Here is a 16,581-nt window from a genome sequence, read left to right as displayed (position 1 = left end):
GGGTTTGGTGTTGGTTTAATGCGATACCATAACAAAATCACCCAAATAAATATTTTAGTAGTGTACATGTGAAGAACCAGGCAGATTTTTCCTACAGTGCGTAATCTGGTAATCTGGTATGTAAAACCCCTTTCAAATTGACGTATTTGTAGAGCTGCTCATTGCAGCGTATCGTCTACGCTGAGTTGAGCAGCTTTACGCCCACTTTTAGCAGCTCTACATTGTTTTTTTTCTCCCTGCGCAGCAGTATGTTGAGGGCTACGCGCGTAGGACGGAAGAAATTAAATATGTTTAATTTTGTTCGGCGTAGAGCGCTGGACACAGTTTTAAGCAGGTCTGCGCACAGCGTTACTGCATGCAAGTCTGTGCAACACAGCGCTCCTTGTACACAACCAAAAACTGAGTGCGTCAGCTGGAGAACATGAGAACATGATCACACAGCCCACAGCACCTGTGTATTCAGAACAGAGAATCAAACCTCAACTCAGAAATCCAGAAACAGCAGGTTGGTCGGTCGCTCTCTTGCACACGCGCGCTGCTCTCCCTCACTCTCACTCTGTCTCTCTGTGTCTGATCAAACCTGTGACTTTAAAATAAAAGTGCACTCGTTGCGTATCGGTCCGCTCATCAAATGCCCTGATCGATCAGGTCTGATCAAATCAGCGGACCTGATTGGAGCAACCGGAGGTTTAAAAGTTTAATGAGTCACAGCATTTCATTCACGGCAGCCTTTACCACAGCCAGACTCAGCAGCATCTGTACACGATGAAAGTGATCCACCAAGACAAAATAATAATAATAATAATAATGTTAAATGACTGTTTTTGAGCCGTGCCACATCTGCAGTAGAGAACAGAGTGCACTTCCACAGAGGCAGAAAATAGCACTGAACTGGTTTAATAGTGGCATGGTACACGCGACTGTGTGCACACATTAAAAAGCGAACACACGCAGCTGCAAGTATGAAACGAACACTGAAAAAGGATGAGTATGCTCGCATTTTGGACGTATTTAAATATTTTAAATTTTAAAAACACAGCGCTGCAATACGCAGCTCTACGAATGCACTAGTGTGAAAAGGGCTTAACGCCTCCCCCCAAGCACAGTTTTGGGCAGTTTTTCTTTGTTGTGTCTAATGCAGCATGCAAAACATTTCACTTCTGCTTTACATCACTGTAAACTGAAAGATATGTGCACAACTGTAATTGCACTGTTCATGGTTGGGGTTGTATTGCAGTGCGATGTGCGTCAACGCAAAACCTGGGTAGTTTGAGCATTAGCAAACAAACTCCTTGCAAACAGTAATCTTAACATTCCTTATAACGTTCCTTTTTTAATATCTCACACCACTTACCCTATGCACTGACAGTTGGCTGAATGCACATTGCCATCTTCACAAATGATGCGCCACACATCATTTCATTGGGCTCACAGCTCAAAAGAAGTGTTTCTGGTCATTATTAGTATTTTTGTTTGAATCAAACAGAAACCCGGGCCCCTGAGTAATTTAAGATAAAGATCTGCTTTCTAGCTTCAGTGTGGGTACTGAGATTTGAGTCTGGGATTATTTTGTTTTTTTAATACAAAGGTCTTGAAATGCTAATTCCTCTCTAAAATCCTCTCACTCCCTATTTGCGGTGTGGGCTGAAATATTGAGTGTGTGACTTTTCTTCTTACTTCCCTGTAAATTCAAAACAGGCGTAGTTGTACCATTCCTGCAGTTGTCAAATTAAATATCCACAACTTCCCCCGTCGTTGGTTGGGTGTTGTGTAATGTGCCGTTGGCTCTGACTATGTGCTAACGCATGGTGGTTATGGGAGGAGCCAGAATTTGTCACTTTCCATGGAAGAAAAGAGCACAAACGTTTTAAAGTTAAAAACAGCATATTGACAAAAGTTGAGCCACAAGGAAAATGACACATCTTGCAGGATTTACACCAAGAAAATTACAGTTACAAGTTTCTGCACTGTTTAATGTACAGCTGTTAGTGATCGAGTGTCGCTTTTAAATTTCTGGATTCAATTTGTGATTATTGCTTTTGCTCTCTCCGTACATGTGTGTAACAGCTGGTACAGGAGAGGAACTCAATATAGCACATGTTTCCACATAGGGCCAAAACACCCAGAGGAGTAACTCTTGGATCAGCATTTGTATCTGGGTCATAACTGTTTTATTTTCCCCATGTGACGACCAAAGTCTCTACTGTGTTTTGTAGAAACAAGGCCAAAAACAAAACATCGTGATTGGAACTAATCATAGATTTATAGCAAGTTATGTTGAGTTTTTTTTTTTTTCTTTTTCATTTTTAATAAAGGAAGTTAGTGCACTTGCTTTCAGTTCGGAATGTTTGCAGTTCAAACCCCGCCGCCATATTTTTTCATGTAATGTGGAGTTGTGTCAGGAAGGGCATCCGGCGTAAAACTTGTGCCAATTCAACATGCAGATCCACCTCTGATTTGCTGTGGTGATCCCGACTGCAAACAAGGGAGCAGCCGAAGGGTCTTACTTTTTACTGACTGAAGTGGAAACAGATGAAGCATGAAATGTGGAACCAGGTATTAAAAATTCTTACTTCTCACTTCATTTTAAAGCATTGAGCTTAATAGGGAATACCTGTTGGCATGGAGGATGTTGTGCACATGTGTGTGTTGTGACCCCAGCTGAGTGTCCCACTGTTGGGAAATGGTTGACCACAGGAGCTTTAGAGTAGGAACAAGATCAAATGACATTCCAGACCCCATCTGTTTTGCAGTGCGCAAACACACAGGCACACATTTTTAAAATACAGGTCCACTTGTCATGTGTATGATCTTAGTGGTGGCCATTCACAGGCCGAAATCTCTTTTATTTCAAAGAATTTGGTTATTTTTGCAGGTGCTCTTTGTATTGCGTCATCTCTGGTGTCCTGTTGAATATTGTGTGTTTGTAATGAATGCACCCAGCACTCATTTGAGACACCAGCTGGATCTGAAATCAATGACCTTGTTTTTATTTTATAATCACTGCTTTCGGATTAATGGCTGTTAGTCTTTTGATATGGTAATATGCGGCATGTTCATCTGCATGATTGCCCTTATTAGACACAGTTGTTAGTGTTTTGTAAATGAGCGAAATCAGAAATGAAGCATTGACTTGATGCTAAGCAGCTGTCTCTTGCACTTGTTGGGTGGCTAAATAATTTTAAGAGCTTAATAATTAGCACCATCATTTGATAATTGAAACATGCTAGAGCTGCTCCTGTTTAGTTTCCAAATTATCAAGTCAGTCTTAATTAATAGACCGTTGTTACATTCTCAGTGCGCATGCTCAGTTAGTGCGTAAATCTCACTCGACTAAGCGTGAGCTCCCACCTCCACTGTCGGCATGGGGTGACATGCCGACAGTTTGTCCAAAACATGTATGAGGATCAGCTGTCACAGCTTATTCCACAGGGCGCTGTTCTACTACGATTGCCCCTGAGCCAAAAAGGTGCTAAAACAGGATGAAAAGGCTCAATCTGACTTGCCTTCTAACAGGTTGGTTTATAAACTGTAGACCTGGCAACCCGCCTGAAAACGAAAGTAAAAAACTGCGCCTTCGGCCAGAAGTTCTGCGGCTTACAATGCATGGTTTCCTGTTACTAAAAGCCTGAAAAATATTGAGTTGGTGTTTTCTTTTCATGATGACTGGTGCAGTACACTTTAATGTTTTTGAGGAATGAATGGAATGTTGTGTTTTATAGTGTTCTTCAATGTCCTTGACAGTGCTTCCTGATGGAAAACGCGACTGTTTTCTCAGCTTTACATCCAAACATACCTCTCATTTGTGTGAAGAACGTTTGAGTCAAGACATTAAATGGTGGGGTGGGCAACGGTGGGGGCGATACATCCAGGCCCGAGATGTCGGCTACATCCGAGGCTAACAGCGGCTACGTCCATGGCTAGCAGCGGCTACATCCGGGGCTGGCGGCGGTGGCAACCGAGGCTGGCGGCGGTAACATCTGAGGCCGGCTACATCCGAGGCGAACAGCGGCTACGTCCGTGGCTAGCAGTGGCTACATCCGGGGCTGGCAGCGGAGGCATCGCTGGAGGCGGTTCATCCAGGCCCGAGGCATCGGTGGTGGTGATACATCCGGCCCGAGGCGTCGGCTACATCCGAGGCTAACAGCGGCTACGTCCGCGGCTAGCAGCAGCTACATCCGGGGCTGGCGGCGGTGGCAACCGAGGCTGGCAGCGGTAACATCTGAGGCCGCCTACGGCTACATTCCTGGCTGATGGCAGCTACATCCGTGGCTAGCAGCGGCTACGACCGAGGCTGGGGGCGGCTGTGAACGAGGTTAGCAACGGGGAGGGTTGGTGCGCGGCGACCGGACCTGTGGTGGTGGAGGTTACGGGTGAGAATTTTTTGCAATTAACAGTGGCCATACTAAGCCATGATAGCTAACATGGCACCACCCAAGAAAACGGAGAAACTTGAGGAAAATATAGAGGAGATAAAGACCTCAATAAAGCAGATATTAAAAGACATGTCTAATTTAGACAAGCTGACGGTGGAGATTAAAGAACTCCAAAAACTGGTTAAAGAGAAGGACAAGATCATTAAGAAACTTGAATGTGTAGATGAACTTAAACAATTCACTAGAAAAGATGTTATAATATCTGGACTAGAAACAAGGCATTGGACATATGCAAGGGTGATGGATTCTTTTGGAACCAGTGGGGAGAATGCACCACCTGAAGAACGACAATCATTGGAACAGCAAGTTACAAACTTTTTATATCAAAAAGGTGTTGACATCCATCAAGACACGATATCAGACTGCTATACTGTTCCAGCTAAAGATAGAAAAAATAAACTAACATTGTTATACGATTTACAAGCAGAAAATATAAAAATGAATTATTAAAACAGGCAAAGAATTTGAAAGGAATGAGTGTCTACATAAATGAGTATCTAACAAAAAAAAATGCAGCTATTGCTAGGGAAGTAAGACTATTAAAAAAACAGAAACACGTTGCTACATGGGTCTGGAATTGTAGGGTGTGGATTAGAGTAAAAGAAGGAACAAACAGTATACAAACAAAAACATGGAGGACCTTACAAAATACAGACCTTAATAGACAATCAAATACGACGTCTGTTGGTAATTGGACCAACAAAAAAATCTGATCTAACATGGAAACAGATGATAAAATATATGACATAGACACTAATATTGATGAAAGTATATTTGACTTAAAAACGATTGGTTGTGAGTATTATACAGTAGAACAGCTAAATAGTGAAAAAATTGCAGAAGATACCCTGTCACTCATACATATAAACAGTCAAAGCTTGTATTGTAAAATGTCACAAATAAAAGATTATTTAAATCAGTTTAAAAATAGATTTAGTATTGTTGCAATCACTGAATCTTGGCTTAATGATGATCTCATGGCTGATGTTCAAATGGAGGGATATGAGCTGTATTTTGTGAACAGAAGAGATAAAAGGGGCGGTGGTGTTGCTCTGTACATAAAGGCAGATCTGATATGTACAATTGTAGAAGAAATGACAACTGTGGATGACGTCATAGAAATTGTAACAGTGGAACTTGTACATGAAACATCTAAGAATATTCTAATCAGTTGTGTATACAGAGCACCAGACACTTGTGTTGTGAAATTTATATGTAGAATAATAGTTATTCCATCAAATTAAAAACAAAACGCTTTTTATATGTGGAGACTTTAACATTAACATAGAAAGCTCCAGTTGCCAAAGAATAAGTGATTTTGTGAATTCAGTGTATAGTTTGGGGTTATTCCACTTGATAGTTTCAAATAAGCTATTTTTACTGTCATAACGCTGAATGATTTTCAAAAAAAAAAAAAAAAAAACGTGACAAAAATGTGCGCGCTGTGCCTACAGGACGACAGCTGATGCGCCAATATTATCTATTTAATATTGTCTTACGTCGTCTGATTGTCACATCTGGGACATGTTTAATGGACTTTGTCCACCTTTCTTTGGGCAAGTTAGAGGCATTTGTTGTGGTGTTATCTGTAGATTCAGTCATGTCTGTGTATTTACATGGAGGATACATGTCCACATTAAAAGGCTCTGCATCATACGGCGTTCTACATGAGCAACTTGCAGAGTACTGAGTACGTATGTACCAAGCAATGTAACAATGGTCCATTCCAAAGCCTGGAGCTGCGCTGATGTTGATTCTAAACCTATGAATAGTTTGACAAAAGATTTGTTGTTTGATTATTGACAAATATATTTTAACATAAAAAAATCAGGAATCTCTCTGTTATGACTGTAGGTTTTTGTTTATTAATAATGAATGTTAATTAATTTTTAATTGAATAATTGTTGCAATTACTAAATACCAAGAAGAAGAACTAAGTTCCATATAGCACCTGAGGCCCTTTGGTTTGGATGGATATCCTTGGATTCCTTAGAGTAAAGTGGGCCAGAGTCTCCAACTCCCCCTAGATGGATCCCAGTCTAATGCAGGTTACTTCCCCATCCAAGGCCGGTACTCATTTACAGTTGGGTAGCCTTGGACAATGCAGATGGCGCGTCTTGATGAGTGACACAGAAGGGTATTGTGACTGCGCATCAAACACAGCTCAACATATTGGGAGCCCAAACTGCTTATCCCACTGAGCCACATGCTGTAGAAAACCTACCAAAATGTCAAAAATGTTCCATGAAATGCAAAAAAGTCATAAATTCTTTGAGACACAAAGAGTATTTGGCCTTTTTCTATAATAAATAACCAAAATGGTTAATTGATCAAAATTGCGAGTTATTATGTTTTGGTTGGTGCATTTATCAATTAAACAAATAGTTGTTTCACATGTACTCCCTGTTGTTGTGAAATAAAAACACTGAAGTGTTTTACAGCTGAGTTCCAGACTGCACACTGTAGGCAGCACATGCGTTTTGCATTATTCAACACTTATACAGTACTTTTCTATTCTGAGTACAGAATGTAAAATCCATCAGTGTTGTGAAGTTAAAATTGTTGCCTCATGCTACGCAATGTGTGATACAGATAAGCAAAGACAAAGAAGAGTTGTTCAGAGAGAAAATTGATTACACTTATTACCTTATTTTCAGGATCTTCGCCTCCTTGTGTGTGTGTTTGTTTTCATTGTTTACCTAAGAGAGACATCGCTGGATTCAGTCTGTGAGTGGAGAATCCACTGATTTTATCTGTAAAGGAAGTGACAGACCAAGTGTTGACTCATCGCCTGAGCTCAGCCAACACAAATGCCAAATGCTGGCCAAAACAACCACGTGACTGATTGTTACAAGGTGGATAGTTAGTGGTTGTGGGATTTATCAGGGTTTTCATCTGTCGCTTAACTTTGAGTCTGTCCCTGGGTATAAACAAATTTACGTGGAAATGGTTGCGAGTTTTGCTGAGAGGTTGGAGTAACATTTCTTCCACACTACAGATGCTGACCTCTGCACTGGAGCAATCTGAAGTTCAGTGATTCAGTTGAGGGTGCTCTGACACTCTGACAGATGTAGGATAAATCAAAAGGCTTAAGCCGAAAGCCCCTCTCATAAAGAAGGGGGGTCTGCGTGGCATTTTGAGCCACATGTAGCCACCAGTGGTGGGCACAGTTCAGCTAATCCAATAACAGGTAATTATCAAAGCTAATGTTTTTGCTAGTGGATTAGCTTTTCAGATAAGTTTTAAAACGATCATTGGACCAATTATCTTACAATAAATTTAGTTCCGATAACTTTTTTTTTTGCTGGTAAAGTGAGCAATTTTTAACGATTAAAAACATTTGTAAACCCTAAAATCAAACATTTTAGTCCATCTGTTGTGTGTTTGTAGCAGACTGGCTGCCTGTTGCTTGGTGATGATGTCATCATTAAGTGCAAAATGTGATTGGCCGGTCGACGCAGGGAGCATTGTGGGTAGTGTAGTTCAGGTTCACTTTGGATGTTACAGTGACTCGTCCACTCGACACAAAAACAATATGGACTAATTTTAACATTATTTTATTTTATTTTTTTGTGGCTGACAGTATCATTTAATTGCCAAGACTCGGTGGGGGAGAGGAGCTCTCACGGCGCAGCCGTGTGTACAGAGTAGGGCTACAACAAACGATTATTTGGATCATCGATGAATCTGATGGGGTTTCGACACGATTAATCGATTAATCAGATTAGCTGGGAATTTTTTAAAAATGTGCCAGGGATACAGTTTTTCTCTCCTTCCATCACTTTATTTAACAACAGAACATTATTTGAAACCTTAAAATACTTGAAAATCAACAAATCGTCAAATGTCCCTTGGCTGTTGAAATATAAAATAATAAAGAATAAAACAGTTTAAAATTGTCCATGGGTGTGTGTGTGTGTGTGTGTGTGTGTGTGTGTGTGTGTCTGTCTGTCTGTCTGTCTGTGTCTGTCTGTGTCTGTCTGTTTTTGTCTATTTGTGGTCCTGCGACAGACTAGCGTCCTGTCCAGGGTGTACCCCGCCTTGCGCTCTATGACTGCTGGGATAGGCTCCAGCCCCCCGCGACCCTTAATTAGACTAAGCGGTAGAAGATGAATGAATGAATAATAAAGAACAGTAATAATTATTTCAAATGGCATTGCTTTATCAAAGTGCTGAGTTGCCATAAAACAACATTGAAACATATAAATGTTATAAAATTTATGGTGAAAAAAGAGGTATTTTTGTTGCTGCAAATGAGCAATTAGCATAACCAGTTAACCATAAAACCTAAATCAAAAACTGTATCCTAACTCATATGTGCAACATTCTCTGTATAACTTGTAAACTCTGTGGTCATTTCACAATGACACGTGACTCATGTCTCTTTCTCTAAAATTGTATTGTGGCATTATTAGTTATTATTACTATTATTATTGTAGCTATTATTATTAATATATAAATCAAAATAAATTAAAAAATATTATAATTTGTAATACATTTGACTCTTTTATGACAAACACTGAGCCATTAATTATTATACAGAAAACAAATGCACAAACATGCTGAAATGCCAGCAGCTTAATGCTATCTTTAACATTGAAAACGACATAGACATGCTAAGGCGTTAGCATAAAATACATCTATCAGCTGTTTCAGAAGACCATAACAGGTCAGGTTAACATAAAAAAGGTAAATATTCCTCACAGACATATGCTCTTTAAGGTTTTAGTGGGGAAAAATTAAGATAAAACAAATGAAACCAACGAAGCAGCAGCTCGAAGCACTCTCATTGGTTCAAGATTCAAAGCAAAGCTCGGGTGATTATATGGAAGAAACGAAACATTTGCGGTAAAACAGTTATTTAGCAACTAATCGATGACTAAATTAGTTGACAACTATTTTAATAATCGATTTTAATCGATTAACTCGATTAGTTGTTTCAGCTCTAGTACAGAGGGACTTTTCGTCACCGTTTAGACACTGTTTTGATTTTTAAAAAAGATGCTTTATGTGGATTATTTATTCAGATGAATCCCACTGAAACTAACAGGTAAGAATTTATATGTCTATTACTTACTGCCAATCAATGCATTAATGGATGTATTTTGGTTGTTTAAGCTGCAGGGTTCAAAGCGTGTGAAAAAAGCAGCAGCTTTTTAATTCATAAATGACAGTGTATCTAATACCAAGATAAACTGTGACTTCTAATACTGTGTATTACTGCTTTTGAAAGATGATGACAGTGTTTGGGGTTTTATTTTTACATTCATTCATTTTTGAATGAATGAATGAATGAATGAATGAATGAATTTATTTGGGACACAGACTCAACAATAACAAAAAACTGATTCACCAAGACAATTCCACAGTGACATGTGTGACCAAAAGGGGGTGAGCAGAAGCTAAGCTTATAAACGCCCACTCCTTATATATATACATACATACATACATACATACATATATACTCATTACCATATATACTCATTATTTTTCGTACATTCTTATGTGTTTGTAATCCTTGAATTTACCCAGCAGTGAAAAGTGAAAGTGAAACTTGTTTATCAGAAGCCAACAGTGTAATCTGATGTGGCTGCGTCCAAATCCGATAACTAAAAGTTATCGGTTATCTGTTATAAAGATAAATTTTGTTAGCACTTTATCAGTTTAGTGTCATTAAAGATAACGTTTCAGTTATCAGATTAATGGTTATCAAAGCTAACTTTTTGGTTAGCTGTGCCGACCATTGCTTGCCACTGTCTGCCACAAACATGGCACTACTCACAACAAACACGTCACACAATGCCACTCAGTTACCGGTGTCCGTCAGGATGAACTACCCATCGAAATAAGCTCTACTGCGCAAGCGCTTTCACACCTCACCTGTCGAGTTGAGCTGCGAAATGTATCATTTGTTTTTACAAAATGGAGTTTTGAAAAGTGTACACTGTAATTTACGCTCTCTACCCCATCAAGAAGGACTTACCCATCAAGATGAGCTCTACCGCTCAACTGCCCACGCGCTTTCACACCTCACCTGTCGAGTTCAGCTACAAAATGTGTTAATTGTTTAAAAAAAAAAATCAGTTAAAGTTTCACGGGATAGGTAGCTTGTTTCGATAGGGGCGCTCATCTTGACACACGTCATTGTTGATTTACGCTACGGGTAACTCAACTCGGCTGGGGAACTCATCTTGACAGAACACCGTCCTTACAAGCCACTGACTCTCCACACACACACCCTCTGCGAGGCAGCCTGGAAAGCACCAGGATGTTCAGAAACTCTAACTCTATAATAAAACTGGGGAAAAAACACAGAAAAACTTAACACTGGCCAGGAAGCAGCAGACAAAGGATTACTTTAAACACTGCTAAACACCCTGCATGCATGGTGTTTGACATGGCACACACATACAGCGGTCAGATAGCATGCACGCCAATACTGGTGCCAGCATTTGCCGGTATTGGCTGTGATTGCAGGCACAAGTCTTCTGTGTGAGAGGGGCTATAGTTACCAAGGCTTAAGTCTTGGGATGGCCAGTTGTCTCTGGCTAATTGCTATTTTGTGAGTCATCACACACATTGTTGGAAGGGTAAGATTTTATGTTGGTGAATGGAAAGTCATCACGGATAGAAGAAGTAAGTCCTGTATAGACCCTGAGGCCTGTTGGTGCTTATCTCCATATTCTGTAACATGAAGCAGATGAGAGTATACGACTCCCCTTGATGGAATATCAGTCTAGTGCCCTTTATAACTGAATGGTCCAAGGACACATGCAGGATTTGAACCAAGGTCTTCATGTTGGCAGTTCAGCTACTTATCCACTGGGCTACCTGCTCTACATTAACTCTTTTGTGCAAAGTCCAAAACAAACACGACGCTAGCAAACACTTTACTTTTGGTTCTCTGTGTTGTCAAACATCTATGAATGTCTTCCTGTGCAATCTGTTCAACGTGTTTCATAAATCCATTTGATAAATCAACCCAGCCCCTTCTGTGTGCACACCAGCCACGCCCTTCATTCCAATCCTATCTGCTAATCTTTAAACCGAAACCTCTTATCATCAGCTACATGGCAATAATCAACAAACAGGGTTTGTGTTGCTAATCCACAACACTGTGGGTATCATCTGCAGGGCTGTGTAAAATGCAGGTTGGTCATAATAAAACATAACTGATTGATTCCTTTAACAGCAACGAAAGACAAAGTTAAACATTTTGTATTTCCTTTCTTTAGATGATGAAGAGGCACTAAATTCCATCATGAAGGACCTGGCGGCTCTGGGTCGTTGCTACACTCAGCACTACAGCCACAAGCCCAAGAACAGACCTTTACTCTACAAACAGGTGAGCATGGCATGCAGAAAATCTGCATTCTGAGTCATGAACATTCCAACATAAAGGCTGTACCTATAATGTCTATTGTTTGCTCTCATGGAAGTGCGCTCGACATATTTTGAAAAAATTTATAACAAACCAAGTTTAAAGATGGGCAGAAGAGTGGCCTGAGAGATTTAGATACATGGTTTATTAGAATCCATTGTAAGTGACACAAATTCAAACTATATCTCTTTTAAAGGTATAGGGCCACTAAGCTTTTTAAGATTGAAGGCATGAAAACAATATTCACTAGTACCACTATAATTTTATTTATTAGCCTTTAAGCAGGGAATTCATAATATGACATTACCAAGGCGATCAAAATTTGCGTTGTCTAGAAAAAGTGAATAAAAAGTTCCCCTGAAGGGAAAAATTTTCAAAAGAATCGTTAGCCTTGGGCTACTGATGGCAGCAACGGGTAAGATGGACAGTGACTTGATAAATCACATGGGGGCTTCTCCAGACTTGTGCTTATGCAAAGCATTATGGGTTGCACACAGTGGCAGTCAGTCAGAGTAGAGGTACAGTGGTGTCACTGGCTGGTCTCTCTCTGGCCCCTAATCGAACATGGCAGAAAATGTTCCAAAACTGTGGCGTTTCTGTGTAAATCTAAGCTGTTTCTGATAGATTATGAAAAGCTAGTGAGAATTGAACATTTCTAAAGTGAAAAATGCTGTTTTTGTAACTTGATAACACCTCGTCAGTGATTTTGACATTTTTTTGAGTTTGAGTTTATTTGTATTTGCTTTCCAGTTAAAAACTGAATCAGAGCAAAATTTACAAATTTTGCAGTCGTCAGCATGATGTATCGCAAGGTAACTGCCACCGACCAAACGGTCCCCCCTAAAAATCGGTCCGCCCCACCTTCACTGCATGCGTCATTAGCCACGGTTTTTGTCCGATTACCACCTCATTTCTGCTTAAAACTGCACTCCAGTCGTCATCTATCTTAATGACAGATATCTGAAGCCTATGTACAACAATAATTTCCACATAAATTCAGCATTATTTCATAAGAGACGGAGGAAGCAATCAGAGCACCGCAGTTACACGAGCTGCTAGCTGATGCGTTCACTGCGTGTCTGTCATTTCAAAGCGTCAAGTTTCGCCTCGTTTCTGCTTAAAACTGCATTGTTTCTGCTTTAAACTGACTTTAGAATGATTTAAGAGGTTTTACCTTGTCATCTGATGGTTAATAATCCCATTAATCCATTTGATCGCTTTGAGTGGAGAGACTCTGTCTTAGACGGCTGAGCTCCAAAATGACGCATGCGCAGTGGAGGGACGGCGGTCTGTGACACCGGTCATTTCAAAAGCTCATGCATGCGCAGATATTTGTTATGGAATTCTCCCCAGATAAATATGTTCTTTACATTAAAATGAGCTGTAATTTTTTATTTGCTTTTGTTTCAATGTTTAAATCAGCTTGGGGTGAATAGTTAGCACTTATTGCCAGCACATTGGTTTAAGTTAAACCATTGTTATCAGTTAATCTGGTGTCGCAGACTGAACGGGCCGCCCCTAAAAATTGGTCCGCCCTGCCTCCACTGCACTAATGACGCATGCGCAGTGAAGGCAGGGTGGACCGATTTGTACGGGGGACCGTTCAGTCCACGACACTGGCAACTCTGTAATTGTCTATAATAAACTGTATTACGAATGGAGTTACAAATCAAACTGAAGTTTCATCGTGTATGTGTAGAGATCAGCATATTGAATTGTAGGCTAGTCTGTTGCAGTGTCGCACTGAGTGTTAGCTTACTTGAAGGAGTCCCCAGGGCTGATTTCATCACAAATAAAAAAATAAATCACAAATAAACTCATCTGTTTGTGTCCATTTTTGTCCTTTTGTCTCATAACCATCCCAAAGACGTATCGTTATCTTTGGCTGCTTTCAGTGATGCCGGTATTTGGTTAGACTCTTTCTCTCCGATTGTTCTGTCTGAGTTATTTTCATTAGTTACTTCATCCAAACCATCAACATGTTTATTAGACCCCATTCCTACCAGGCTGCTCAAGGAAGCCCTACCATTATTTAATGCTTCGATCTTAAATATGATCAATCTATCTTTGTTAGTTGGCTATGTACCACAGGCTTTTAAGGTGGCAGTAATTAAACCATTACTTAAAAAGCCATCACTTGACCCAGCTATCTTAGCTAATTATAGGCCAATCTCCAACCTTCCTTTTCTCTCAAAAATTCTTGAAAGGGTAGTTGTAAAACAGCTAACTGATCATCTGCAGAGGAATGGTCTATTTGAAGAGTTTCAGTCAGGTTTTAGAATTCATCATAGTACAGAAACAGCATTAGTGAAGGTTACAAATGATCTTCTTATGGCCTCGGACAGTGGACTCATCTCTGTGCTTGTTCTGTTAGACCTCAGTGCTGCTTTTGATACTGTTGACCATAAAATTTTATTACAGAGATTAGAGCATGCCATAGGTATTAAAGGCACTGCGCTGCGGTGGTTTGAATCATATTTGTCTAATAGATTACAATTTGTTCATGTAAATGGGGAATCTTCTTCACAGACTAAAGTTAATTATGGAGTTCCACAAGGTTCTGTGCTAGGACCAATTTTATTCACTTTATATATGCTTCCCTTAGGCAGTATTATTAGACGGTATTGCTTAAATTTTCATTGTTACGCAGATGATACCCAGCTTTATCTATCCATGAAGCCAGAGGACACACACCAATTAGCTAAACTGCAGGATTGTCTTACAGACATAAAGACATGGATGACCTCTAATTTCCTGCTTTTAAACTCAGATAAAACTGAAGTTATTGTTCTTGGCCCCACAAATCTTAGAAACATGGTGTCTAACCAGATCCTTACTCTGGATGGCATTACCCTGACCTCTAGTAATACTGTGAGAAATCTTGGAGTCATTTTTGATCAGGATATGTCATTCAAAGCGCATATTAAACAAATATGTAGGACTGCTTTTTTGCATTTACGCAATATCTCTAAAATCAGAAAGGTCTTGTCTCAGAGTGATGCTGAAAAACTAATTCATGCATTTATTTCCTCTAGGCTGGACTATTGTAATTCATTATTATCAGGTTGTCCTAAAAGTTCCCTAAAAAGCCTTCAGTTAATTCAAAATGCTGCAGCTAGAGTGCTGACGGGGACTAGAAGGAGAGAGCATATCTCACCCATATTGGCCTCTCTTCATTGGCTTCCTGTTAATTCTAGAATAGAATTTAAAATTCTTCTTCTTACTTATAAGGTTTTGAATAATCAGGTCCCATCTTATCTTAGGGACCTCATAGTACCATATCACCCCAATAGAGCGCTTCGCTCTCAGACTGCAGGCTTACTTGTAGTTCCTAGGGTTTGTAAGAGTAGAATGGGAGGCAGAGCCTTCAGCTTTCAGGCTCCTCTCCTGTGGAACCAGCTCCCAATTCAGATCAGGGAGACAGACACCCTCTCTACTTTTAAGATTAGGCTTAAAACTTTCCTTTTTGCTAAAGCTTATAGTTAGGGCTGGATCAGGTGACCCTGAACCATCCCTTAGTTATGCTGCTATAGACGTAGACTGCTGGGGGGTTCCCATGATGCACTGTTTCTTTCTCTTTTTGCTCTGTATGCACCACTCTGCATTTAATCATTAGTGATCGATCTCTGCTCCCCTCCACAGCATGTCTTTTTCCTGGTTCTCTCCCTCAGCCCCAACCAGTCCCAGCAGAAGACTGCCCCTCCCTGAGCCTGGTTCTGCTGGAGGTTTCTTCCTGTTAAAAGGGAGTTTTTCCTTCCCACTGTAGCCAAGTGCTTGCTCACAGGGGGTCGTTTTGACCGTTGGGGTTTTACATCATTATTGTATGGCCTTGCCTTACAATATAAAGCGCCTTGGGGCAACTGTTTGTTGTGATTTGGCGCTATATAAAAAAAAAATTGATTGATTGATTGATTGATTCAGCGAATGTCTTCCTTGTACTTTAATATAATTTCTGGTGGGCACTTAACCAACTTTCTTTTTTAAAAAAGTGTGGGTGGGTGGGCTGATGCTCAACCCTGGATATTTGAATGGCTAATCAGTTATAAATTTTAATGTAGAATTTTAAAAATTATTTATTAAAATGCATAAAAGGAAAAAAACATGAACATATCGATGGACTAAGGCTCAGAAAAGTCTCCGATCTATTTTGTATGAGCTCCTTCAGTTATTTTTGAGATCTTAACAATAGTAAATTTATTTATTATAATTGTGTTCATCACTATATCAACATAATTATTGGATTATTATGTTAGGAAACTATACCTGCAAGAGAGACAGTGAGTGTATGTGTGTATATATTTCATGATCAGTTACATTTTAAAATATAGTAATGCACAAATGCTATAGGCACCACAGTTTTTATTCAATTAGTGTTTTCAGTGCCCACCATCAATGTATGAGCATAAAAACCATATGAGCTTATGGTCCAAATTTATATTAAATAAAAAAAAAAAAATTAATGATCATTGCAAAAAATCTTTAATTGTTAATATTTTAAAGGTAGCAGTGGTCACACATTTTACTTCTACATATTTATAACCGTGTTACATGAAGGACATTTATTGTCAGATACAAAACATGCATCATTCTCAGGCTGTTTGGACACATGAATTGCTTGTGCGGCTCTTCAGTTCAAAAGCAGCCGTGAATCATTGACTTTCCACTTCCATAACTCTGCTCTTGTTATTTTTCCTCTCAACAGGATTTAAGAGTCAAGCTGGAGCATGAGAGAGAAAAACGGTATGTCGAGAGAGCCTCTGTATT

At 39.7% G+C, this 16,581-nt stretch overlaps 1 protein-coding gene across 3 annotated transcripts in view; it reads left to right on the top strand.

The window, feature by feature from the left end:
• map3k22 (mitogen-activated protein kinase kinase kinase 22) overlaps positions 1–16,581 on the top strand; it is a 136,611-nt gene that overhangs the window by 55,341 nt on the left and 64,689 nt on the right. For all 3 annotated transcript variants that reach the window (XM_034168911.1, XM_034168914.1, XM_034168906.1), the window contains 2 exons: positions 11,672–11,781; positions 16,520–16,557. In XM_034168911.1, coding sequence (XP_034024802.1) covers positions 11,672–11,781; positions 16,520–16,557 — 148 coding nt within the window. The remainder of the gene's footprint in view (positions 1–11,671; positions 11,782–16,519; positions 16,558–16,581) is intronic.

Source organism: Thalassophryne amazonica, chromosome 1, assembly GCF_902500255.1.
Source record: "Thalassophryne amazonica chromosome 1, fThaAma1.1, whole genome shotgun sequence".
Lineage (NCBI taxonomy): Eukaryota > Metazoa > Chordata > Actinopteri > Batrachoidiformes > Batrachoididae > Thalassophryne > Thalassophryne amazonica.
The sequence above is the reverse complement of the archived record's forward strand: the minus strand, read 5'-3'. Positions and strand labels throughout refer to the sequence as shown.